At 43.4% G+C, this 26,473-nt stretch overlaps 1 protein-coding gene across 1 annotated transcript in view; it reads left to right on the plus strand.

Moving 5' to 3' along the window:
* The window catches only part of LOC126419246 (isovaleryl-CoA dehydrogenase, mitochondrial), a 68,870-nt gene that overhangs the window by 11,022 nt on the left and 31,375 nt on the right, over positions 1–26,473 (plus strand). Inside the window, exon 4 of the mRNA XM_050086398.1 lies at positions 3,387–3,548. Coding sequence (XP_049942355.1) covers positions 3,387–3,548 — 162 coding nt within the window. The remainder of the gene's footprint in view (positions 1–3,386; positions 3,549–26,473) is intronic.

A 26,473-nucleotide genomic window follows, 5' to 3' on the forward strand; every position in this document is an offset into this window, starting at 1 on the left:
ATAATACAATACCTGATGATGGGAGGAGAGAAGTCATTGTTCCCATCTTCAAAAAAAGGCTATAAAAGACTTTGTAAAAACTACAGAGGAATAATCCTTATGAGTCATACAGCCAAGACTTTTGGAAGAATTTTATTACATCGAATAAGTGAAAAGATAGAAAAGGAGCTGAGTGAAGAACAGCATGGGCTTAGGAAAGGAAGAAGCACGATCGACCTGATATTTTCTATCTGTCAACTAATGGAAAAAAGTTGGGAGTATAACAAAAGGGTGATAATGGTTTTTATAGACATAGAAAAGGCATATGACTCAGTTAACAAGGAAAGACTCTGGGAAGAAATGAAGAAGATAGATATAGAAGATGGATACATTACCAGTAATATAATAAAGACAATGTACAGAGGACACAATTGTAGAATTAGAACACCATTGGGAACTCTGAATACTTCGAAATAAGACAAGGACTTAAACAAGGAAGTATACTATCTCCTGCACTTTTTAATGTTGTGATGGAGGGAATGAATAGGGCAGTTAAAGATATAGTAAAAGAAGAAGACAAAAAGACGATTTTTGCAGATGATATGGTAATATGGGGCAATGAAGAGGTAGATGTACAGTTACAACTTGATGCGTGGAAGGAAATAATGAAAAGGTATGGATTAAAAATAAATAAAGATAAGAGGGAAGTAATGGTAGTTGGAAGAGACAAAGGGATCAACGGAAATAATACTTTGAATGGAGAATCCCTCAAAGTGGTAGACAGTTTCGCTTATTTAGGGAATGAAATATCTAGTGATGGAAGAATAACCAACGAAATTAATAGGAGGCTACAGAAGGGAGGCAATATCTACCAAACAATAAAACACCTGATTTGGAATAAGGAAGTTTCAGAAAAAGCAAAACTCCTTATGTATGAGCTATTACTTCCCTATTGTAACCCATGGAGGAGAAATATGGACAATGACAGAAAGGGATTGGAGCAGACTGCAATGCAAGCATGGGAAATAAAATTTCTCAGAGCAGTTAAGGAAAAAACGAGAGTGGACAGAGTAAGGAATGTAGATATTAGAAAGCACCTTAAACAAGAAAGTATGGGGGGGGGACCAGATTAAGATGATACGGGCATGTTAAGAGGTTGCATGGGCAGAGACTCCCCAAAATTGTGGAAGAACTAAAGATGGATGGAAAAAGACCTAGAGGGCACCAAAGAATACAGTGGAAAACAGGAATGAGAATATCTATGGAAAGGAGAGATGTGACCTGGCAGCAAGTGGAGGAAGAAAAGTGGTGGGAAGACAGAGCCAAATGGAGAGGACTCATTAGCACCCAGACCCGGTACTAGCTGGAGCGGGATCTGGATATAGATAGGTAGATAGATTATAGATCCAGCATCTGTTATGGTTTACTTCACCAAAGACAGTATTTGTACCATCATATACTGGTGGTGCTATTTTGACCAAGTTGTCTACCCTTGCCACTCTGGACAGGAAAGTGAATGATGTGCACTTTACAGGTTTATCATAGAGCTTACCTTTACCCCTTTTCAGAATGCACAACAATGTTGCTTTGTGGCAGAGAATCTTCATAAAGGATGTTGCTGAAATAATAAAAAGTAATTACGTATATGCTATTTTAGTGGTCTTGTTTAAATTCAGCACATCATCACAACTGTGTTAGCATGTAATTCTAAAAACTACTGTTAGGTTACAATAATCAAGATACCTACCTTGATTATGGAGTGAGGAACATGGCCACTAAAGCATATGAAAGCTCAAAAAGAGACACTGCTTGTGACCATCACATGTAGGGCCTTTCTGTAGTCTCCCAAACTCACTGCCCTTTCTTATCCACATTTGTAAACAAAGGCATTCTATTTATGAGTAACTACTCTAAAGAAATTATGTCTTGATCATCTTGAATACTGATATAAGTAATGGTACTCTATTTTCGGAGCACAGAATGTTTGATTGATCATCGTACAAATTCATTTGCAAGAGCAGAGATTGGTGGCTGTATGTTTGATGCTCCAACAATACTGATTTGACATTTTCAGCTTCTGACATAAGGAAGGAAGAGGAGTCCTCTGGTAGGTTACTGTCCACTACTTTAGCCATGACAGTGGGGCTTTTTACTGCCACCAACATAGTAAAAACATAACTGATTCAGGTCCACTTTGAGAAGCTGAACTGCTGTCTTTGCATTTTCTGCTTATTGGTTATTAAAGGAAATGTGACATTATATGTGTCACAAAATGACTTAACTCTTTGTATGAAAATTTAATTGTTCAGGTTGGCAACAGCTTCATATATGGAGGATGCCATCAGTATATCATAGTAATGTGGAGGACTGATGTCTCCTGAGCTCCAAGAAATCAGTTTTAATGGAACTGATCAAAAGGTTGGTAAAGTAGGCACCTATCCTGCTTTCCTTGGTCATTATCCTTGTTTGGTTTGTTCGTTTGCAGTTCAGTGTTAATTTATGCTTCATCCTGTCGTGCTGTGGTTTGCATTTTGGGTGTCTGCGGCATAGTTCTTCCAGTTCCAACTATTACTCTTTATCCTGTCTTTGTGGATGAAGGAGGTTTAGCAATCAGTTTTTTGCTTTGTGATTTATTCTGTTTATACCAGAGTCTCACACACAAGCCTTTTCTTTTGTATCCTTACTTACTTAACATTATTATATAACACTGTAACACATCTTCAGAAATTATTAGTTTTGGCACCTGTGCTAACACACTTCCCAGTAATTATATTGTGGCTCTACATTACCCAGAGCAGCTACTCTTTAGGGACAGTGAGTATTGAGTAGTATTATTTCTGTTGACTGGACTATAAATGTTAAGTGCATGTCTGGTAAATAAACAGTTTGCATTGTTATAATTCAGTAATTTTATGCCATCATTGTCATTTTATTGTATAAAGTTACCCTCCATTAGGAATGGGGAATGCACTCAGTGACTGTGACAGGACTTTCAAAATGATGGAACACAGCAGTCAGTCATCCTTTTCTTTTAGGCTTTATTAAAGCAAATCTAGATTTCAGCTAGTAACTGGCCATTATCAGTTCCCTATTATTGTGGCCCCTAGTACATCAGTCCCGAGTTATTCGGGCTTCTGTCGTAGTTCATTCAAGACTTTAATGAACTGTAACAGGAACCCAAATAAGAGGGCACTGATGCACTAGGACATGTTTAAATACTCTGAAATACTACATTGATAATTGCTAGTTACTAGCCAGAATGTAGATTCGCTTTAATAAAGCCTGAAAGGAAAGAACAACTGTTTGCAGTGTTTCATCGTTTTCAATGACTTTTTATTGTATGTTTTTTTGTAACATTCTGTATAAATCTGGCACAGCATATAAATTCAGCTAACATTTATCAACAGCTGTGTTCAGGGGAGCACATAGGTGCCCTAGCAATGTCTGAACCTGGCTCAGGGTCTGATGTGGTGTCTATGAAGCTTCAGGCTGTGAAGAAGGGAGACTATTACGTTTTAAATGGCAATAAATTCTGGATTACAAATGGACCAGAAGCAGATGTGCTAGTGGTAAGTATAATTGCTTGCAATAATGCTAGATTAGCAGACAGGCTCATCTGTACTTCCATTTTGTAGGTGCAATTCCCAGTACAGACAGTAGACATGGGTGAAACTAAATTATGCCTGTGCTTAATCAAACAATACAGAGTCCTGTATGAAATAACAATAATATCAAGAAAAGGATAGATTAACAAAAATAACATTTTTGAAAATGAAATTTAATAGATAAAAAATCCACCCACCAAGCAGCAGCAGGAGAAAGCATGTATAAAGATTAAGGAAATGTGCAAGATTGTGGAGCCAGTGACTCCTTCTTCTGGCAGAGAGATTGAAGGGGAAGGTAGTGAGATGAAAGAAAGGGACTGGCAAGGTTTAGGAAATGGGAGAGTTTGGAAAGGTCTTCCAGAACCACAAATCAGGGGAGATTCACCAGCCAGTGTGACGACATTCCCTGCTGTATTTCTTTGTTGATCATCCTCGGTGTCCACTAACTGTGTTGCTACAGTGGCTGAAAAATGGGGTGTGGAAGTACAACACTGACTACTTTAAATGATGTAGCTGACAAGTGTACATTTGCGTTTCACAGTACTTTATTTCCACTGTTCACAACCCCTCAATAATACACAGTTATATGGCCAGTGCACTATTGTTTAACTTTTGATAAGCCTCATTAATAGATTGCAGGCAAACGTCCACATACTGCTACAATAGTTTCCTGTTGAACATCTACAAGCAGTAAAAGCCTAACCATATAGATCACATTTCTTGAAGAATAAAAAGGTACATATGGAGCACACACTGTCATTGTTTAATACATGGCCCAATTGTGTAACATTTATTTCTCAGTTAAGTTCAAGCATTGTTGTTCTAACCAACACAGGTTTCTTGCCTGAAACTCAGCTGTGGACTGATTGTCTCGGGACCAAAAATCGGGCCCTTATATATCCTCGCAATAATAGGTACTGAAAATACACGCCGTTCAAAGTTAAATTTACAGAAATTATAGTTAAATCTTAACTCATTAAATTAACTGAATACATTGAAAAATTGCTTCTTTTTAACAGTTTCTTCTACTACAAGAGTTAGGCCGAATTATTTGTTTAACTCATGAAATTAACAAATATTGTTGCGCAAACAATACTTTTGACAAAACTGTTAATTACTTTGGAGTTAATTAATAGCTGGCTTTGCTAACGTGTTTTCAAATAGATCCAAATATATACTTTAAGATTACTAGTATTTAGTCTTCCAAATGTTTACAGTTATTACAGAATTTATATTTGTTTATAAGTCAACATTAGAAATTAATTTGTGAAACAATTACTGATTTCGCCCTATAACAGAAGTATTAATTAGAACTAGTGTTAAGTTCTTTAAAACTAAGGGCCAACCTTTCTCTTATATGAAAATGCAGTTTATACTCATGTATGTTAATGGTAATTAGTACAAAAATGAAAAAAAAAATGAATTTTAAGGAGGCAGATGACAAAAACAAGAGGGGAAGTAAAATTATCCCAGCTTGCTTCATCACATCAGGATGAGAAGGATGGGGATTGCGCCACATGAGATTTGAAAACCTGAGAGCTTAAAGGTGGAAGACAGTGTTAAATAAGACTGAGATTGCTGAAAAACATTGTGCAAGAGTTAATAACAGGAAAGCAAACAGTATTATATGTTGTAAAGTGGGAGGTGAGGAAAAATAGACAGGTCAGAAGATACAATACAGAATACAAAAAGGGAGTGAAGAAAGGAATAGTTACTGGGAAGAAATGCTAAGATCGAATGAATTAGCATAAATTAAGGCCATATGGGTGGTGAGAACCAAGGGCATGTTGTAACACTAGTTCCTGCTTGTGGAGTTCTGAGAAACTGGTGTCCGGGGGAAGAATCCAGATGGCTTGTGTGGTGAAACAGGTACCAAACTTATGACTGTCATGTTGTAGAGTAGACTTCTCTCTTTCTACAAAATCTTGCAATTACCTGCCCCTCGTGTTTCCTTGGATGATATCGAGTGACAAACCAACTTCAGACTGCAACAACAGGTCGGACTTCACTTTGGGAAGCTATCATACCTTCTTCATCTCAACAGCAGTGTTTCCTTCCTGACCCTCTCCAGCTCCCTAAACAGCCAAATCATCAACCACCACTCCTCTCCTAGAATCTTCACTTGGCCAGCCTTATTAACATAACCCAACCTTCACTACTGCTTTCCAGAGCAATGATAATCCATGATCACAAAACCATCCACAATAGTACAGTGTTCTCAACCTCTCATCTGAGGCACTTGAACCTCCTGAATTATTTGTATTGTCAGAGGGTCCCACTTCCACTCTTAAACTTGTGAAACCTGCAAGTAATCGTGCTGGTGTATGCTGAAGGACCTATTTTCCTTTACACATTGTGTGTACTGGAAATATCACTTTGCAACCCAATCGCAGAACTTTCAAACAGAAAATCTGACATTGAATCCTGCCTTGAACACTTCTGAACATGATCCCAACTTGATGCACCATCGCTACCTCAAAATCATCCCTTGCAATCCTTTCAAGAATTCCTAACACCCAGCATTGTTTCACAATCCATTCTCAGGTACCTACAACATGACTCCAACCTGTCCTCTGCAGAACTCCCAAGTTCTTCATTCCCTAAAAACTGAAGATTCATAATCATCCTCCCGGCTGACTAAGTATCCTTCATATAGCATCTGCTGTCTATCAAGATCCTATCCTTGTGATACAAACTGGCCTAATCCCTCCTTTAAACCACAGACACCTCACAAGGAGTAACAACTCAATCTGTACTCCCATCTGTTATCTTATTCCCAAGATCACTGAACATTTACTGCCTTAGTTGATCATCACCTGCAACATGTAGTAAAAATTCTTCCCTCCTCTGTTAAAGACATCAACCTAGATTGTCTGAAATTTCTGACTGTCCCACTCCCATCACACACCTTCCTTGTCACCATGGATACTTCTTCCGTCTGTACCAACATCTCCTATGTACATGGTCTGCTTGCTGCTGTACATTACCTCAACCAATGCCCACCTGATACCAATCTGTGATGTCATTTCTACTCACCTTAATCAGCTTTATACTTTCCAACAAAGTACCCATGATCTGGGGGTAGTGTCTTTGATTAATAAGCAAAATGTCCTTGGTTTCGGGTTCAAAACCCGCTGCCACTTAAATTTTGATTAATAATCAGCATCATCAGTCAAAGACTCCTTGCATAACAAGTCACCCTCATTCTGCCAACAGCCTTGTCAAAGAGGGCAGAGGAACAAAAAGAGATTCAGGGAACAATCTTGTTCATGGGATGGGGAACTGCCCATAAAGGTGGAAGAATCAGCAATGATCAGCAGCATGAGGATGCAGAAGGCAATGGAAACCATTGCATTAAAGACAAATAATGTTTATCTACAGGCCATGTGGCCTGCAACTGGAAAAGTTTCATGATGATCTCGCCATTGGCAAAAGATTTCAGAGTAGTCCCCCATTTGGATTTTCAGGAAGGGACTGCCAAGGTGGAGATGATCATGAGAAAAAAGATGGCATAACCAATGAAAGGATAACATTCTACGAGTTGGGGTGTGGAATGTCAAAAGCTTGAACATGGTAGGGAAGCTAGAAAACCTGAAAAGGGAAATGGGAAGGCTCAATCTAGATATAGTGGGGCCAGTGAAGTGAAATGGAAAGAAGACAACAATTTCTGGCCAGATGAATATAGAGTAATATAAACAGCAGCAGAAAATGGAAGAATGGGAGTAGGATTCTTTATGAACAGTAAGGTAGGGCAGAGTGTGTGTTACTGTGAACACTTCAGTGATAAGGTTGTTCTCATAAGAATCGACAGCAAACCAACACCGACAACAATAGTTCAGGTATACATGCCGACACCGCTAGCCAATTCACTAAGTAATAGTGAATACTCTGTTCAAGGATCGCAAGAGGAGGAGCTATACTTGGTAAAGACTGGGTGATATGAGAAGATTTCATTTAGATTACGTCATGGTCAGGCAGATATTCTGAAATCAGATACTGGAGTGTAAGGCATACCCAGAAGCAGATAATGTAGTAGTGATGAAGAGTAGGCTGAAGTTTAAGAGATTGGTCAGGAAGACCCAATATGTAAAGAAGTGGGATACGGAAGTATTAAGGAATGATGAGATACACTTGAACTTTTCTAAGGCTATAGATACAGCAATAAGGAGCAGCTCAGTAGGCAGCACAGTTGAAGAGGAATGGGCATCTCAGTAAAGGGCAATCACAGAAGGAAGTACAAAAGCATTAAGGGAAATTCAGGAATACAGAAATACAGGTCTCTGAGGAATGAAATAAACAGGAAGTGCAGGGAAGCTAAGGTGAAATGGCTGCATGAAAAATGAAAGATGTGAAGAAATCGAAAAAGAAATTATTGTTATAAGCACTGACTCAGCTTATCGGAAAGTCAAAACAACATTTGGTGAAATTTAACGCAAGAGCGGTAACACTAAGATTTCAATGGGAATTCCACTGTTAAATGCAGAGAAAAGAGGTGATAGATGGAAAGGGTACATTCAAGGCCTATGTGAGGGGGAGATTTGTCTGATGTGATAGAAGAAGAAACAGGAGTCAGTTTAGAAGAGATAGGGGACCCAGTATTAGAATCAGAATTTAAGATAGCTTTGGAGGACTTAAGATCAAATAAGACAGAAGGGATGGATAACATTCCACCAGAATTTCTGAAATCAAGAGGGGGAAGTGGCAACAAAATGGATATTCATGTTGGTGTGTAGACTGTATGAGTGTGGCAACATACCACCCAACTTTCAGAAAAATATCATCTCCACACTTCCGAAGACTGCAAATGCTGACAAGTGCAAGAATAATCGCTCAGTCAGCTCAACGGCTCAAGCATCAAAGTTACTTACAAGAATAATACACGGAAGAATGGGAAAAAAATTGAGGATGGGTTAGATGATGATCAGATTGACTTTGGGAAAGGTAGAGGCACCAGAGAGGCAATTCTGACGTTGCAGTTGATAATGGAAGCAAAACTAAATAAAAATCAAAACACATTGATATAATTAGTCAACCTGGAAAAAGTGTTCGACAGTGGAAAATGGTGCGATGTGTTCAAAATTCTGAGAAAAATAGGGGTAAGCTATAGGGAGAGACAGGTAATACACAATATATGCAAGAGCCAGGAGGGAATTAGAAGAGTGGACGACCAAAACAAGTGCTCAGATTAAAGTGGGTGTAAGACGGGGATGTAGTCTTTTCCCATACTGTTCAATCTGTAAATCGAAGAAGGAATGGCGGAAATAAAGGAAAGGTTCAGGAGTGGAATTAAAATTAAAGTTTAAAGGATGTCAATGATAAGACTGTCTGATGAAATTGCTATCCTGAATGAAAGTGAGGAAGAATTGCATGATCTCCTTAATGGAGTAAACAGTTTGGGGAGTGTATAATGTGGTTTGAGAGTAAATCAAAAAAGACGAAAGTAATGAGAATTAGCAGAAATGAGAAGACTGAGAAACTTAACATTTGGATTGATGATCACAAAGTAGATAAAGTTAAGAAATTAGATTACCTAGGTAGCAAAATAACCAATGACAGAGCATGGAGGACATCGAAAGCGGATTAGCACTGGCAAAAAGGGCATTCCTGGCCAAGAGAAATCTACTTGTATCAAACATTGGCCTTATGAGGAAGAAATTTATGAGAATGTAAATTTGGAGCACAGCATTTTATGTTAGTGAAACATGGACTGCGGGAAAACCAGAACAGATGAGAATCAAAGCGTTTGAGATGTGGTGCTACAGATGAATGTTGAAAGTTACGTGAACTAATAAGGTAAGGAATAAGGAGGTTCTGTGTGGAATTGGAGAGAAAAGGAATGTATGGAAAACACTGACAACGAGAAGGGACAGGATGATAGGACATCTGTTAAGACATCAGGGAATGACTTCCATGGTACTAGAGGAGGACAAAAACTATAGAGGAAGGCAGAGGTTGGAATATATCCAGCAAATTATTGAGGATGTAGGTTGCAAATGCTACTCTGAGATGAAGATGTTGGCAAAGGAGAAGAATTCGTGACAGACCACATCAAACCAGTCAGAAAACCGAGGACGCAAAAAAACTTCCCAACAACTAATTTATCTTTGAGGGGCAGACAAACAGATCTGAGGCAGAGTTTTGGGAACCATGATGGATCCTTCCTGTGCCAACCTTTCCATGGATTGCTTGGACAAGGCTTTCCTGAAATCCATGTCTTCAGCCCCTGTTTTGGTTTAGGTGCATTGATGACATCTTTGCCATATGGGCTCATGGTGACGCAGACCTGATAAAATTTTTGGAATCTTTAAACATATTGTCCCAATTAAATTTCATGCAGTCCTATTCTAAATCCTATGCCACTTTTCTGGATGTTCACCTTGCCGTCACTGAGGGTCAGCTACACACTTATGTTCACATTAAATCTACTAACAGAGAACAATACTTACATATTGACAGGTGGCATACTTTCCATGTCAGACGTTGCTGCCCTTACAGCCTTCGCATTAGAGTCAATCATATTTTGTTCAGAAGCAGACTTCTTACAGCAATACACAGCCATTCTCACCTCAGCCTTCACTATATGTAATTACCCCATCAGCATAATTGTGAAGCAGATTTCCCAGGCTGTCACTTCCATATAATTGAAGTCTTTATTCAAAAATAATCATCAGAGGCCTGAGCACAACTATCGCACTGTTTCACAAGCTGGAGGACTCCCTATTCCCAGAAATACTGTGGCTATAACAGGAGCTATTCCTCCACTATGTCCTTCAGTTCATGTGCAGAGTTGAAGCACTTTCCTTTGAGATGTTTTTAGCAGCCCAACTACATGGAAGACACAGTGTGATACGTCTGGGTTGTAGGGCAGATGCTTAAGCTACTCCCACTTCTACTTGGCGACTACACTCTGTGTGGCCTTGGAGACATGTCGACTCATTTTATCATGGAGCAGAGTATCTCCCTCTGTGAGCAGTTTAGGCCATTTACTCTCGACAGACATTTGTAGGCTATGTAGTGTCTCACAGTACACGTCACTGTGAATGGTTTTTCTGTGCTTGAGGAATGCAGTGAGTGTCAGATGCCGGATGTCAGAAAAGACTGATAAGACCCCATATTCCTTCTGCACCCATTTCCCTGCCCTATGATTCCTACCTCTGAAATTATCCCTACTGCATCCTCCTGCCAGCACCTACGACAGCCCTGTAACTGGCAAACTACAAGCAATCAAAGGGAGAGCCAAGTGTGAAATAACACATGTTATGTACGTACTATCCGGCCTTCTACATTAGTATGACTACCGAGTTATCACTTAGGATGACTGGGTGTAGACTGAGGGTGTGTATTGGTAACACTACAGTTGGGTGCTGACATTACAACATGTTCTTCATTCTCACCACCAACATGGCCTTAATTTATGTTAGTTTCTTCAGTCACAACATTACTACTCAGTAGCTATTTCTTTCCTCATTCCTTTTAGTTTTCTGTATCTTTTACTGTCTGACCTGTCTATTTTTACCCACCTCTACCACACATAATGCACTTCATTTATCTTCCAGCTTTTAGCTCTCAGATTTTCAAATCTCATCCAGTGCAATCCCCAGTAACCAGTTCCTTCTCATCCCTTCCAGTATGTCTCCCCTGACCTGGGATTCTAGATGAATTTTCCGAACTCTCACTACTTCCCAAATCTTGCCAGTCCTTCTGTCAGAATGAGCCACTGGCTCCAAAAGCTTGCACATTTGTAAAGTTTGTCAGTGACACTGAATTGAGTGACCATTCTCTAGGGAACGAGACAGGAACTGAAGCTGAGTGTAGCAAAGCAAAAGCTGAAATTCTTAGCTCTTTTTTCACCTGTTCCTTTACAGAGGAAAACCCAGGAGAATTGCCCCAATTAAATCCTCATACTACTGGAAAAAAATGAATGAAATCAGTATTAGCATCATTGGTGTTGAGAAACAGCTGAAATTGTTGAAGTTGGACAAAACTCCAGGGCCTGATGGAATCACTATCAGATTCTATATAGAATTTGCATCTGAGTCAGCTCCTTTTATAAATATAACCTAACATAGACCCCTTGATCAAAAAACTGTCCCCAGTAGTTAGAAGAAAGCACAGGTAACATCCCTCTGTAAGAAAGTGATCCACAAAACTACTGTCCAATATCTTTGACATCAATTTGTTGTAGAATTTTAGAACATATTCTGAGTTCAAAGATAATGAGGTATCTTGAACAGAATTACCTTCAACATACCAACTGGCATGGATTCTGAAAACATTGATCATGTGGAATCTAACTTGCACTCTTCTCGCAAGATGTACTTAAAGCTTTCTCACTTATTATCAAAAGTATGCTCATATGGCATATCAAGTGAAATTTGTGATCAGATCGAGGACTTTTTAGTAGCAAGGACACAGCATGTTACCTTGGATGGAGAGTCATTGTCAGATGTAGAAGTAACTTTTGGTGTGCTTCAGAAACACATGTTGAGACGCTTGCTATTCATTTTGTATATCAGTGGCCTTGCAGACAATATTAATAGTAATCTCAGACTTTTTGCAGGTGATGCAGTTATCTATAATAAAGTACTGCCTGAAAGAATATATCTGGCACACATTTTAGTTTATTGTCTCTGTTCCACTTAATATCTCACTGCAGCTGGTAGCAGGGATCCCCCTTCAATTTACATATAGTTTTTCACAGCTCTAGATCTGCGTTGTGCTTGTTATTTAGAAGGAACAGACACTGATTCCGCTTAATGTCCTGCTGCAGCTGATAGTAGTGATCGTCCTTCAGTTTGCATACCTAAATATTCAGTCAGCTCTTGATAAGATTTCAAAGTGATGCAAAGATTTAAATGTTGAAAAATGTAAAATGATACACTTCACAAAACAATAAAACATAGTATCCTATGATTATAACCATTATAACCATATCATTAATTTGAACCCAACAATTACGTTTGTTATTGTCGCTGTTGCATTTCGAAATCTTTCCTGTCGTTTTATTTTCTCTTTCTGTTTTTACCAGTAGTCTCACTTTGTATTCACCTTCCCCTTTTTACCGTTATACAATTTTATCCCGCCTATATATACTCAATAATACGTAATCCACTTCCAAACCATAACCAAAAAAATTTTTTATTTTCCGCTTTCAACACTACCGCTGCTATAAAATCCACCGTTTCTAGTTCAATAACAGCTGCTTTCACGCATTAAACAACCATTTCGGCTAGTTCTAATAACTTTTACTTTATTTCCACTTCTGTTTTTCGCACATCACTGATCATTTTTAGCCGCTCCCCACAGGTTTTAACATCATTATTTCTTCGTCAGACAATTGTTAGCCCCATTTTCTTAATCTTTCACCACAACACCACTCCTTTTAATACATTTACACGTTTTTTCGAAATTTTCCCGAATTTCTCCGTCTTTTAACGTGTTTTAGCGGCAACACAACCACCTAACCTTCATGCACATCGCTGTCTACCAACCCAAGCCCACCACAGGATCAACTTAACCAACACTTTTTCGCCTTTTTTCATACCAGATCTCCAGTTACTTTCTAGTTCACCCTTATCTCTCCCCATATATTTTTTATCTTTCATTTTCATTTCAACCTCATGTTACACTTTCCACCTTCTAATACCATGTCACCCTCACAACACCCCCACAACGACCCCATTAAGTTTTATTTACATTCCCTCCGCAAACATGCCTTCACCCTAGCCAGATTACGCTCGCATATTTTATTTTCTCAGGCTTGCCTGACATTTGGCATAACCCCCAAAGGCTTCACACTTAAAGTTCCCATCTCTGGCTGCAACCCTTCTTTCCATCAGTCCCTATACCAGTTCCAAACTGAACAATCCATTGCCCTCACCCACCTAATCCTTCACCTACACATCAACTCAGCCAATGAACACACCCGTCAACTCCTATCCTTAATAAAAGTCCTCAATCTTTCCTCTCCCACATCCACACCGGCTATTCAGAGCATCCTCCTACAGGCCAACCGCAAATTAGAACAGCATGCCACCCTTCACCTCAAAAAAACTATCCAATCTCCTGGTTTCCCACCTCCGGAAAGGCAACTCACTCACCCTTCACAACCTTTCCAGCAAACCTCACCCACCTCTCATTGCACACAAACCCAGTCTCTCCCATCTACTCAGTCTCCCACTTCCAGCTCCACTCCCTCCAAAACTCCAAAACCTCAAAATTCCAAGCAACACAATCTGGCACCACAACACCCTAATTCAGTAGTTAACCTTTCCTCCAAACCTCTCTCCCAATCCGAAACCTCTGTCCTATCCAAAGGCCTCACCTTCAGCCCCACTCCCAGATTCAACCAAACAGCCCTCGTCAAAGATTTACTGTCCTACACTCGTACTCTCTGCTGGAAGTATCACTTTGCCACGAAGAAAAATGATCCTAATCCTACCCCTAATGATCCAACTCCCCAAGACACTATCCAAATTGAACCCTGCCTGGAACAGTTCTGTCCTCCATCACAGAGGGACCCCCCCCCTGCGGGTCCGGGGATTAGAATAGGCCCGAGGTATTCCTGCCTGTCGTAAGAGGCGACTAAAAGGAGTCCCACCCCCTCAAGGGGGTCGTTAGCGCCTGCGTCCGGAGACGGACGGTTCCACGACCTCTATTTGCAGTCATTTTGCTTTTTCCCTTCTCGTTTCTTCCTTCCTTTGGTTGGTTCCTTTCTTTGCTCTTTACCACCTCACTGTCTTCCTTACTGTTTCCGTGCCTTCTTCTCCTTGCCTTCTCATTATCTTCTTCTCCTTGCCTTCTCATTACCTTCTTCTCCTTGCCTTCTCATTACCTTCTTCTCCTTGCCTTCTCATTACCTTCTTCTCCTTGCCTTCTCTGGTCTCCGCCTCGGCGTTTGAGACAGTCTGTCCTCTCTCTCCCTCTCTCTCTCTCCTCCTTTTCCTCTTCTTCCTTCCTCCCTGTGTGTGCCTGAAGGCCGACCCACGCGTTCGCACGCGTAGCCGGTGACGGGGTAACGCGTAATTCCCCGCCCTGGGTAGACATGTAAGGCACGCGCGTACCCCCTGGTAAAGGCCAGGCCCGGGGAGGGGTGATTGCCTGAGCTGATACCTTCTGACCATGCCGATTGGTCCCTCCATCTGGTTCTCGGGAGGTGTGACCTGAAGTGTAAACATTCACCTAAGGCGGGAGTGCCCTCTGAGAGGGTCCCCACAAGGAAGGAGCGCGCCATCGGAGACGCTGGCAATCATGGGGGATTCCTCCGCAATGGATTTCACTCCATCTGTCTCGACGTCTGCCCAAAAACGGAAACGTGACCAGCCATCAGTGACTAAAGTACTACCGCCTGCCCCACAGTTCCTCGTCATTTCTCGATCTGAGGACGGAAAGGATTTTTCCTCTGTCAACCCTTTCGTTATCCAGAAGGGTGTAGATGCCATAGCCGGATCTGTCAAATCTTGTACCAGGTTGCGTAACGGTACCTTATTACTAGAAACTGAGAGCGCCTTTCAGGCACAAAAACTGCTTCGGGCCACACTACTGTACACGTTCCCTGTGCGGGTGGAGGCTCACCGCACTTTGAATTCGTCTCGTGGTGTGGTCTATACTAGCTCCCTCGACGGACTGACTGACGAGGAGATTCAATCTTTCCTCGCTGAGCAGGGCGTGACGGCTGTCCATAGGGTCATGAAAAAGGTCAACAGTGACCTTGTGCCGACCCGGACACTTTTCTTGACCTTCGATAGTGTTAAGCTGCCATCGCGCATCAAGGCGGGCTATGAGGTTATTTCTGTTCGCCCCTATGTCCCGACACCTACGCGCTGTTACCAGTGTCAGCGTTTCAATCACACTCGACAGTCTTGTTCCAATGCGGCTAAATGTGTCACTTGTGGCAGGGATGCCCATGAGGGTGACTGTCCACCTCCGTCTCCTCGTTGTGTGAACTGTCAGGGTGACCATGCAGCATCCTCCCGCGACTGTCCCGTCTATAAGGAAGAACGCTGTATCCAAGAAATTCGGGTCAAAGAGAAAGTGTCCACCTCGGCTGCTCGCAAGCTATTTGCTAGTAGGAAGGCCACGCTGCTCCCAGCGGGGAAATACAGTACTGTCCTCGCCTCTCCTCGGACTGCCAGGGAGGTGGCAACCCAGACATGCGATCTGACCTTCAGCACCACGGTCGTCCGTTCGGCCAGTGCTAAGATCGCCCGGTCGACGTCTCGTCTTCCTCCCGTCACCCCTCAGACACAAGCACCTTCATCAGCTTCTGCCAAGACGAAGACCCAGAAGTCAGATGCACGGGCCTTTAAGAAGGAACCGTCCCGTGCAGACTTCCTAAGTACCTCGACCTCCCAGCCTTCGACCGGTACTTCCACCAAACGTACTTCCAAGAAGGCTCCTAGGAAGCACAGTTCTCCTTCTCCGCCACGGCGCATTTCTTCTCCTGCGCCACCCAGCGGTTGCCGCCCCAGGCCGTCATCCGTTTCGCCTGGCCGCACTGCTGGTAGCCGAACATCTGGCCGTTCACCGGCGGAGGAAGTTCCCCCTCCCGGCCATCTTCCCAAGATGGCCGATGAACCTATAGACCCAATGGACGAAGACTGTCCGCCTACTGATAGCGGCGGCAGTGCTCGCTCGAAACCAAGCCCTCCGCGGCCTTTGAGGTGACCCCTTCTTTTATCTTCCCTTTCTTACGATGGCACTTATTCACTGGAATATTCGCAGCATTCGCTCCAATCGAGAGGACTTGAAGTTGCTGCTCCGCTTGCACCGTCCGCTCGTTGTAGCCCTCCAGGAAACGAAGCTACGCCCATGCGATCAAATTGCCTTGGCACACTACACCTCTGTGCGTTTTGACCTACCCCCTGTGGTCGGAATCCCGGCTCATGGAGGGGTTATGTTGCTGGTCCGGGATGATATTTACTATGATCCCATCGCGTTGCACACCGGCCTGCAGGCAGTTGCCATCCGCATTACTCTCCCCACTTTTACATTTTCCATTTGTACCGTTTACACTCCATCGTCATCTGCCGTTACCAGGGCAGACATGATGCAACTTATTGCTCAGCTACCTGCACCATTTTTGTTAACTGGAGACTTCAATGCCCACCATCCCCTTTGGGGCTCTCCAGCATCCTGCCCGAGGGGCTCCCTGTTAGCAGACCTTTTCAACCAGTTCAACCTTGTCTGCCTCAATACTGGCGCCCCTACTTTTCTTTCGGTCACATCTCACACCTATTCCCATTTAGACCTCTCTATATGTACTCCCCAACTTGCACTCCAGTTTGAATGGTATGTACTTTCTGATAAATATTCGAGCGACCACTTCCCGTGTGTTATCCATCTCCTGCAGCATACCCCCTCTCCATGCTCCTCTAGTTGGACGATCTCCAAGGCAGACTGGGGGCTCTTCTCTTCCAGGGCGACCTTTCAGGATCAAACCTTCACAAGCTGCGATCGTCAGGTCGCACACCTCACGGAAGTCATTCTCGCTGCTGCTGAATATTCCATCCCTCACCCAACTTCTTCTCCACGTCGCGTACCGGTCCCCTGGTGGACCGCAGCATGTAGAGACGCTTTACGTGCTCGTCGACGTGCTTTACGTACCTTTAAACGCCACCCTACAGTGGCGAATTGTATCAATTATAAAAGATTACGTGCTCAGTGTCGTCGTATTATTAAAGAAAGCAAGAAAGCCAGCTGGGCTGCTTTCACAAGCACCTTCAACAGTTTTACTCCTCCTTCTGTTGTCTGGGGTGGCCTGCGCCGGCTATCTGGCACTAAGGTCCACTCACCAGTTTCTGGCTTGACGGTCGCGAATGACGTCCTTGTGGCCCCTGAGGATGTCTCCAATGCCTTCGGCCGCTTTTTCGCCGAGGTTTCGAGCTCCGCTCATTACCACCCTGCCTTCCTCCCGCGCAAACAGGCAGAGGAGGCTAGGCCACCTAACTTCCGCTCCTCGAATCGTGAAAGTTATAATGCCCCATTCACCATGCGGGAACTCGAAAACGCACTTGCCCGGTCACGGTCCTCCGCTCCAGGGCCTGATTCTATTCATATTCAGATGCTGAAGAACCTTTCTCCTGCGGGTAAAGGTTTTCTTCTTCGTACTTATAATCGCATCTGGATTGAGGGACATGTTCCCGCATGCTGGCGCGAGTCTATTGTTGTCCCGATTCCTAAGCCGGGGAAGGACAAGCACTTGCCTTCCAGTTATCGACCCATCTCGCTTACCAGCTGTGTCTGTAAAGTGATGGAGCGAATGGTTAACTCTCGATTGGTTTGGCTGCTCGAGTCTCGACGCCTACTTACCAATGTACAATGTGGATTTCGTAGGCGCCGCTCTGCTGTTGACCATCTGGTTACCTTGTCGACCTTCATTATGAATAACTTCTTGCGGAAGCGCCCGACCGCGGCTGTGTTCTTTGATTTGGAGAAGGCTTATGATACCTGTTCGAGGGCGGGCATTCTCCGCACCATGCATACATGGGGCCTTCGCGGTCGCCTCCCTCTTTTTATTCGTTCTTTTTTAATGGATCGACGGTTCAGGGTATGTGTGGGTTCTGTCCTGTCAGACACCTTTCGCCAGGAGAATGGGGTGCCACAGGGCTCAGTTTTGAGCGTCGCTCTCTTCGCCATCGCGATCAATCCAATAATGGATTGCCTCCCAGCTGATGTATCAGGCTCCCTTTTCGTGGACGATTTTACCATCTATTGCAGCGCGCAGTGTACACGTGTCCTGGAGCGCTGTCTTCAGCGTTCTCTTGACTGTCTTTACTCCTGGAGTGTCGCCAATGGCTTCCGTTTTTCTGCCGAGAAGACGGTCTGTATTAACTTCTGGCGCTACAAAGAGTTTCTCCCACCGTCCTTACGACTCGGTCCCGTTGCTCTCCCAATCGTGGAGACAACAAAATTTTTAGGTCTTACATTTGACAGGAAACTTAGCTGGTCTCCACATCTGTCATATTTGGTTGCCCGTTGTACCCGTTCTTTAAATGTCCTCCGTGTTCTCAGTGGTATGTCGTGGGGAGCAGATCGAACCGTCCTGCTTCGTCTATATCGGTCGATCGTCCGCTCCAAGCTGGATTATGGGAGCTTCGTATACTCCTCTGCACGGCCATCCATCTTACGCCGCCTCAACTCCATACAACATCGGGGTTTACGACTTGCGATTGGAGCATTTTATACTAGTCCCATAGAGAGTCTTCACGCTGACGCTGGCGAACTGCCACTCACCTACCGGCGCGATATACTGCTTTGTCGGTATGCCTGCCGGCTACTGTCAATGCCCGACCACCCGTCTTATCGCTCCTTTTTTGACGACTCTCTTGACCGTCAATACGGGTTGTATGTCTCTGCCCTGCTACCCCCTGGAGTTCGCTTTCGTCGCCTCCTTCACCAACTTAATTTTTCACTCCCTGCAACCTTTCGAGTGGGCGAGAGCCACACGCCACCTTGGCTCCAGGCTCAGGTCCGCGTTCACCTTGACCTCAGCTCGCTCCCAAAAGAGGTTACCCCCAGTTCAGTCTACCACTCCCGTTTTGTTGAACTTCGTTCAAAGTTCATCAATAGGACCTTCATTTATACAGATGGCTCAAAGACCAATGACGGGGTCGGGTGTTCCTTTATTGTCGGGGCACAAAGTTTCAAATACCGGCTCCATGGCCATTGTTTGGTCTTCACAGCTGAGCTCTTTGCCCTCTACCAGGCTGTTCTTTACATCTGCTGCCACCGACATTCTGCTTATGTCATCTGCTCCTATTCCCTGAGAGCCATCCAGAGCCTCAGTGATCCGTATCCGGTTCACCCTTTCGTGCACCGGATCCAACGCTCTCTTCAGCAGCTGGTGGACGTCGGTTCTCCGGTTAGCTTTATGTGGGTCCCTGGCCATGTCGGTATCCCTGGGAACGAAGCTGCAGATGCCGCGGCCAAGGCTGCGGTCCTCCAACCTCGGACAGCTTCTTGTTGTGTCCCTTCCTCGGATTGTAGCAGGGTAATTTGTCGGCGCATTTTATCGCTGTGGCATGCTGACTGGGCTGCACTTACAGACAACAAGCTTCGGGCCTTGAAACCTCTTCCCACGGCTTGGACGTCCTCCTCCCGCCCTTCTCGGCGGGAGGAGGTCGTTTTGGCCCGGTTACGCATCGGACACTGCCGGTTCAGCCATCGCCATCTGCTGACGGCTGCGCCGGCGCCGTTCTGCCCATGTGGGCAATTGCTGACGGTCCGCCACATTTTAATTTCCTGTACAGATCTCAACACACTGCGTCTCGATCTTAACCTGCCATGTACTTTAGAAGCTATTTTAGCCGAGACCCACGAGCAGCTGCTCGTGTCCTTCGTTTTATCAATTTGACACACCTCTCTAAGGACATTTGATTATGCTGTTTCTTAATCCTCTGCCTATCAGTCTGTCTTTTATCGTGTTTTCCCGTTTAGTTGTTGTTTTAAACTTGTGCCTCGCGGTGCATTCTTAACGTAGTAAGGGCGCTAATGACCATTGAAGTTGTGCGCCCTAAAACCACAAAAAAAAAAAAAAAAAACACAGAGGGACCCACCTCCTCTTCCTCAAAATCACCCTCTCCAAACCTTCCAGGAATTTCTGACTTCCAGCCTTGCCTCTCAATCCTTCTTAAAAAACCTTAATCCTACTCCCAACATCACCACTGCTGAAGCCCAGGCTATCCGTGATCTGAAGGCTGACCGGTCCATCATCATTCTTCCGGCGGACAAGGGTTCCACGACCGTGGTACTTGATCGTCGGGAGTATGTGGCTGAGGGACTGCGTCAGCTTTCAGACAACACCACATACAAAGTTTGCCAAGGTAATCCCATTCCTGATGTCCAGGCGGAGCTTCAAGGAATCCTCAGAACCTTAGGCCCCCTACAAAACCTTTCACCTGACTCCATCAACCTCCTGACCCCACCGACACCCCGCACCCCTACCTTCTACCTTCTTCCTAAAATTCACAAACCCAATCATCCCGACCGCCCCATTGTAGCTGGTTACCAAGCCCCCACAGAACGTATCTCTGCCTACGTAGATCAACACCTTCAACCCATTACGTGCAGTCTCCCATCCTTCATCAAAGACACAAACCACTTTCTCGAACACCTGGAATCCTTACCCAATCCGTTACCCCCAGAAACCATCCTTGTAACCATTGATGCCACTTCCTTATACACAAATATCCCGCACGTCCAGGGCCTCGCTGTGATGGAGCACTTCCTTTCACGCCGATCACCTGCCACCCTACCTAAAACCTCTTTCCTCATTACCTTAGCCAGCTTCATCCTGACCCACAACTTCTTCATTTTGAAGACCAGACATACCAACAATTAAAGGGAACAGCCATGGGTACCAGGATGGCCCCTTCGTACGCCAACCTATTCATGGGTCGCTTAGAGGAAGCCTTCTTGGTTACCCAGGCCTGCCAACCCAAAGTTTGGTACAGATTTATTGATGACATCTTCATGATCTGGACTCACAGTGAAGAAGAACTCCAGAATTTCCTCTCCAACCTCAACTCCTTTGGTTCCATCAGATTCACCTGGTCCTACTCCAAATCCCATGCCACTTTCCTTGATGTTGACCTCCACCTGTCCAATGGCCAGCTTCACACGTCCGTCCACATCAAACCCACCAACAAGCAACAGTACCTCCATTACGACAGCTGCCACCCATTCCACATCAAACGGTCCCTTCCCTACAGCCTAGGTCTTCGTGGCAGTCCGGAATCCCTGAAGCATTACACCAACAACCTGACAACACCTTTCGCATCCCGCAACTACCCTCCCAACCCGGTACAGAAGCAAATAACCAGAGCCACTTCCTCATCCTCTCAAACCCAGAACCTCCCACAGAAGAACCACAAAAGTGCCCCACTTGTGACAGTATACTTTCCGGGACTGGATCAGATTCTGAATGTGGCTCTCCAGCAGGGATACGACTTCCTCAAATCCTGCCCTGAAATGAGATCCATCCTTCATGAAATCCTCCCCACTCCACCAAGAGTGTCTTTCCGCTGTCCACCTAACCTTCATAACCTCTTAGTTCATCCCTATGAAATCCCCAGACCATCTTCCCTACCCTCTGACTCCTACCCTTGTAACCGCCCCCGGTGTAAAACTGTCCCATGCACCCTCCCACCACCACCTACTTCAGTCCTGTAACCCGGAAGGTGTACACGATCAAAGGCAGAGCCACGTGTGAAAGCACCCACGTGATTTACCAACTGACCTGCCTACACTGTGAAGCTTTCTATGTGGGAATGACCAGCAACAAACTGTCCATTCGCATGAATGGACACAGGCAGACAGTGTTCGTTGGTAATGAGGATCACCCTGTGGCTAAACATGCCTTGGTGCACGGCCAGCACATCTTGGCACAGTGTTACACCGTCCGGGTTATCTGGATACTTCCCACTAACACCAACCTATCCGAACTCCGGAGATGGGAACTTGCTCTTCAATATATCCTCTCTTCCTGTTATCCACCAGGCCTTAATCTCCGCTAATTTCAAGTTGCCGCCACTCATACCTCACCTGTCATTCAACAACATCTTTGCCTCTGCACTTCTGCCTCGACTGACATCTCTGCCCAAACTCTTTGTCTTTAAATATGTCTGCTTGTGTCTGTATATGTGTGGATGGATATGTGTGTGTGTGCACGAGTGTATACCCATCCTTTTTTCCCCTTAAGGTAAGTCTTTCCGCTCCCGGGATTGGAATGACTCCTTACCCTCTCCCTTAAAACCCACATCCTTTCGTCTTTCCCTCTCCTTCCCTCTTTCCTGATGAGGCAACAGTTTGTTGCGAAAGCTTGAATTTTGTGTGTTTGTTTGTGTGTCTGTCGACCTGCCAGCACTTTCATTTGGTAAGTCACATCATCTGTGTTTTTAGATATATAGTATCCTATGACTTTCATATCAGTCGGTCACAGTTGGAATCGGCCAACTCTACAAATACTTAGGTGTAACGCTTTGTAGGGATATGAAATGGGGTGATAATATAGGCTCAGTTGTGAGTGAAGCAGGTGGTAGACGTCAGTTTATTGGTAGAATACTGAGGAATTGCAATCAGTCTATAAACGAAATTGCTGACATATCACTCACAGGACTGGTTTTAGAATATTGCTTGAGTGTGTGGGACCCGTAGCATATAGGACTAACAGGGTGTATTGAATGTATACAGAGAAGGGGGGCACAGATGGTTACAGGTTTGTTTGACCCATGGGAGAGTGTTACAGTGATGCTGAATAAACTGAACTGGCAGGCTCTTCAAGATAGATGTAAACTATTTGAAGAAATTCTACTAAAAAGTTTGAAGAACCAGCTTTAAATGACTCTTAGGAATATATTACAACCCCCTACGTATTGCTCACATAGGTTTTGTTAGGACAAGATTAGAATAATAACATAATTTACAGAGGCCATCAAACAATAACTCTTCCTGTGCTCCATAAGTGAGGGGAATGGGAAGAAACCCTAATAACTGGTACCTTGGGACATACCAACTGCCATGCACTGATGGTGGTTTGCAGAATATGAATGTAGACAAATGCTGATTTCCTTAACCTTTTTATGTGTTATCTCCCACTGGCCACTGCAGCAAGAGACAGTGGCCACGTGTGTGTGAGTTGTGCTTGTGTTAATGTGTATGTGTTTTGTACTTCGGAAGGAGGCCTTTTCAAGACAAGAAAAAGTAGGGAGATATAGGAGGAGGGAGCAGCAAGTCACCCTTAACCTCTCTGCCTCCTTTCAGTAATCGGTGCTAACATTCAAATCTTGAATATTTCACACATAAGTGCATATGAAACCCAAAGAATAGCAGCAGTATCTCCATTCCTAGCAGATAACTTTTTCCCATGTTAGGTTCTTATTTCCATTCATCTTTGGACTTAATGAGACGTGATGCTGTCTTAATACTGTTCTTCCCAAATAGTATACTGATAGCCTTGAAGTGCTTTTGTTTTCTGAAACTGCCCCACCAAATCTCATAGACAGCTGTGAATCAGTATAAACTGAATGATGTGTCTACAACATGGAAAATAAAATTTCTTATACCATATACCAACAATTTGGGGTTGTATTTACAGGCTCTACTTGTAAGTCAAGAGAATGACTTGGTTAAGCCACACACTGCGAAATGAGTTAAAGTAGGCTGATCCATCAGAAGAGGGAGGGGGTGAATTTACGTGTGTGATCTACAAACTAGCCCGTGAGTTTTATCCAGCATTTTAGGCTTGGTTGCACAGGTGAATTTTAAGCAACCTCCTTTGTAGATTGACTGCACTTCCTCAGTATTCTACCAATAAACCAAACCTTACCATGTGCTTTATGCACAACTGAGCCTTTGTGATCATTCCATTTCAAATTCCTACATGTGTTACACCCAGGTAAAGCAAACAGTGACTCATTGATATTATAGTCATAGAATACCACGTTTTTTTATCTTGTCAAGTGCACATTTTTACATTTCTGAATATTTAAAGTAAGTTGCCAATCATTGCACCACTTTGAAATCTTATCAAGATCTGACTGGATATTTATGCAGCTTGTTCCAGACCTAACTTCATTATAGGTAACTTCATCATCTGCAAAATGTCTGATGTTACTATTAATATTGTGTGCAAGGTCATTAGTATACAACATGAACAGCAAGAGTCCCAACACACTGCCCTGGGGCACATCTGAAGTTACTTCTACATCTTATGATGACTCTCCATCCAAGATAACATGCGGTGTCCTCCCTATCAAAAAGTCCTCAATCCAGTCACAAATTTCATTAGATACCCTGTATGATCATACTTTTGACAATAAGTGTAGGTGCGTTACTGCATCAAATGCTTTTCGGAAATCAAGAAATACTGAAACTACCTGGTGGCCTTGATCCAAAGCTTTCAGTATGTTGTGTGAGAAAAGTGTAAGTTGGTTTTCATATTATATATGTTTTTGAAATCCATGGTGGTTGGCACTGAAGATATCAATCTGTTCAACATACCTCATTATGCTTAAGCTCAGAATATGTTCTAAGATACAACAACAAATCGATGTCAAGGATGTCTGACAGTAGTTTTGTAGATCACTTCTACTGTACTTCTTGGAGATGTGGGTGACCTGTGTGTTTTTCTAAGAAGGGGCATGGTGTTTTGTTTACAGTTAGAAGAGGAACTACCTCAGCCGCAAATTCAGTATAGAATCTGACAGAGATTCCATCGGGACCTGGAGCATTGTTCAGTTTTAACGATTCCAGCTGTTTCTCAACACCACTGACAATAATACTTCTTTCATTCATCTTTTCAGTGGTACAGGGATTAAATTGGGGCAATTCTCCTGGGTTTTCCTTTGTAAAGGAACATTTGAAAATTGAGTTAAGCATTTCAGCTTTTGCTTTGTTACCCACAATTTCAGTTCCTGTCTCATTCGCTAGGGCCTGGACACCAACTTTGGTGCCACTAACAGCCTTTACATAGGACTAGAATTTCTTTAGGTTCTGTGAAAGGTTACTTGACAGTATTCTGCTGTGGTAGTCATTGAAGGCTTTATGCATTGATCTCTTGACAGCCAAATGCGTTTCATTCAGTATCTCTCTAGTATAGCCCCACGCTTTGGTTTACACATATTATACACTAATCTCTGTTTTCGAAGAAGTACTTTTATAGTGACTGTGTACCATTCAGGTCCCTCCGATTATGAACTGTTCTACTGGGAACATATCTATCCAGTGCATGGTCAACTATTCTTTTAAACTTGAGCCATAGTTCCTCTTTATCACCTGCCCTGTGCTGGAAGTTCAAGTTCCTCATTGAGATTTGCACTGCTGATTTTTTTTGTCTAGTTTATTGAACATATATATCTTTTTGCTTGGTTTAGTTGTCCTTTGTACTTTGGTCATCATTGTTGCCACAACTGTCATGATCACTGATACCATTTCCAATGGGGACATCCTCAGAGAGGTTAGGCCTATTTGTTGTCATTAGATCCAATATGTTCCCATCATGAATGGGGTTCCTAACTATCTGTTCTAGGTAGTTTTCAGAGAAGGCATTTAGTACTATTTCACAGGATGTCTTACCACAGCCACCACTGATAAAATTGTGATTTTTCCAGTTGATTGTTGACTGATTAAACTCTCCATCAGTGATTTCAGTATAATTGGGGAACTTATGTACAAGTGAACTGAGGTTTTCTCCAGAGCTTTCAGTTACATCAAGAGAAGAGTCTGCTGGGCGATAGAAGGATCCGTTATCATTTTATGCCCACCTCTGATGCTGAGTCTTGCCCAGACAATCACACATGCAGCTTCAGTGTGCATAAAATTGTGGCAAAATGCAAATAATTGAGCTGTAAAGATAACAACTCGCCCAGTAATAGAGGTATTGAGTCACCATCTGTGTGTGTGTGTGTGTGTGTGTGTGTGTGTGTGTGTGTGTGTGTGTGTGTGTGTGTGGCGGGGGGATTTTCATGTGCATGCGTGTGCCTGCCAATTGTCTTGTCATCTTCTGTCAAGCATTGATAGAAAATTCACTTCACATTTATTATTGTCTTCGTAGTCTACATTAGAAACTTAAATTTTTCGTTTGCAGATCTTTCCTTGTAATAAACCAAATAAGTTTCAGATTCCTATCCAGGGACCTACACTCTGTTATCAAAAGTATCTGGACACCCCTAAAAGCATACATTTTTAATATAGGTGCATTGTGCTGCCACCTACTGCCACATACTTCATTTTAGTGTCATCAGTAGTCATTAGACATTGTGAGAGAGCAGAATGGGGCACTCCGTGGAACTCATGGACTTTGTTGTGGTAAAGTGATTGGGTGTTACTTGTGTCATACGTCTGTAAGCAAGATTTACATGCTCCTAAACATCCCTAGGTCCACTGTTTCC

The sequence above is a fragment of the Schistocerca serialis genome, chromosome 9 (assembly GCF_023864345.2).
Source record: "Schistocerca serialis cubense isolate TAMUIC-IGC-003099 chromosome 9, iqSchSeri2.2, whole genome shotgun sequence".
Lineage (NCBI taxonomy): Eukaryota > Metazoa > Arthropoda > Insecta > Orthoptera > Acrididae > Schistocerca > Schistocerca serialis.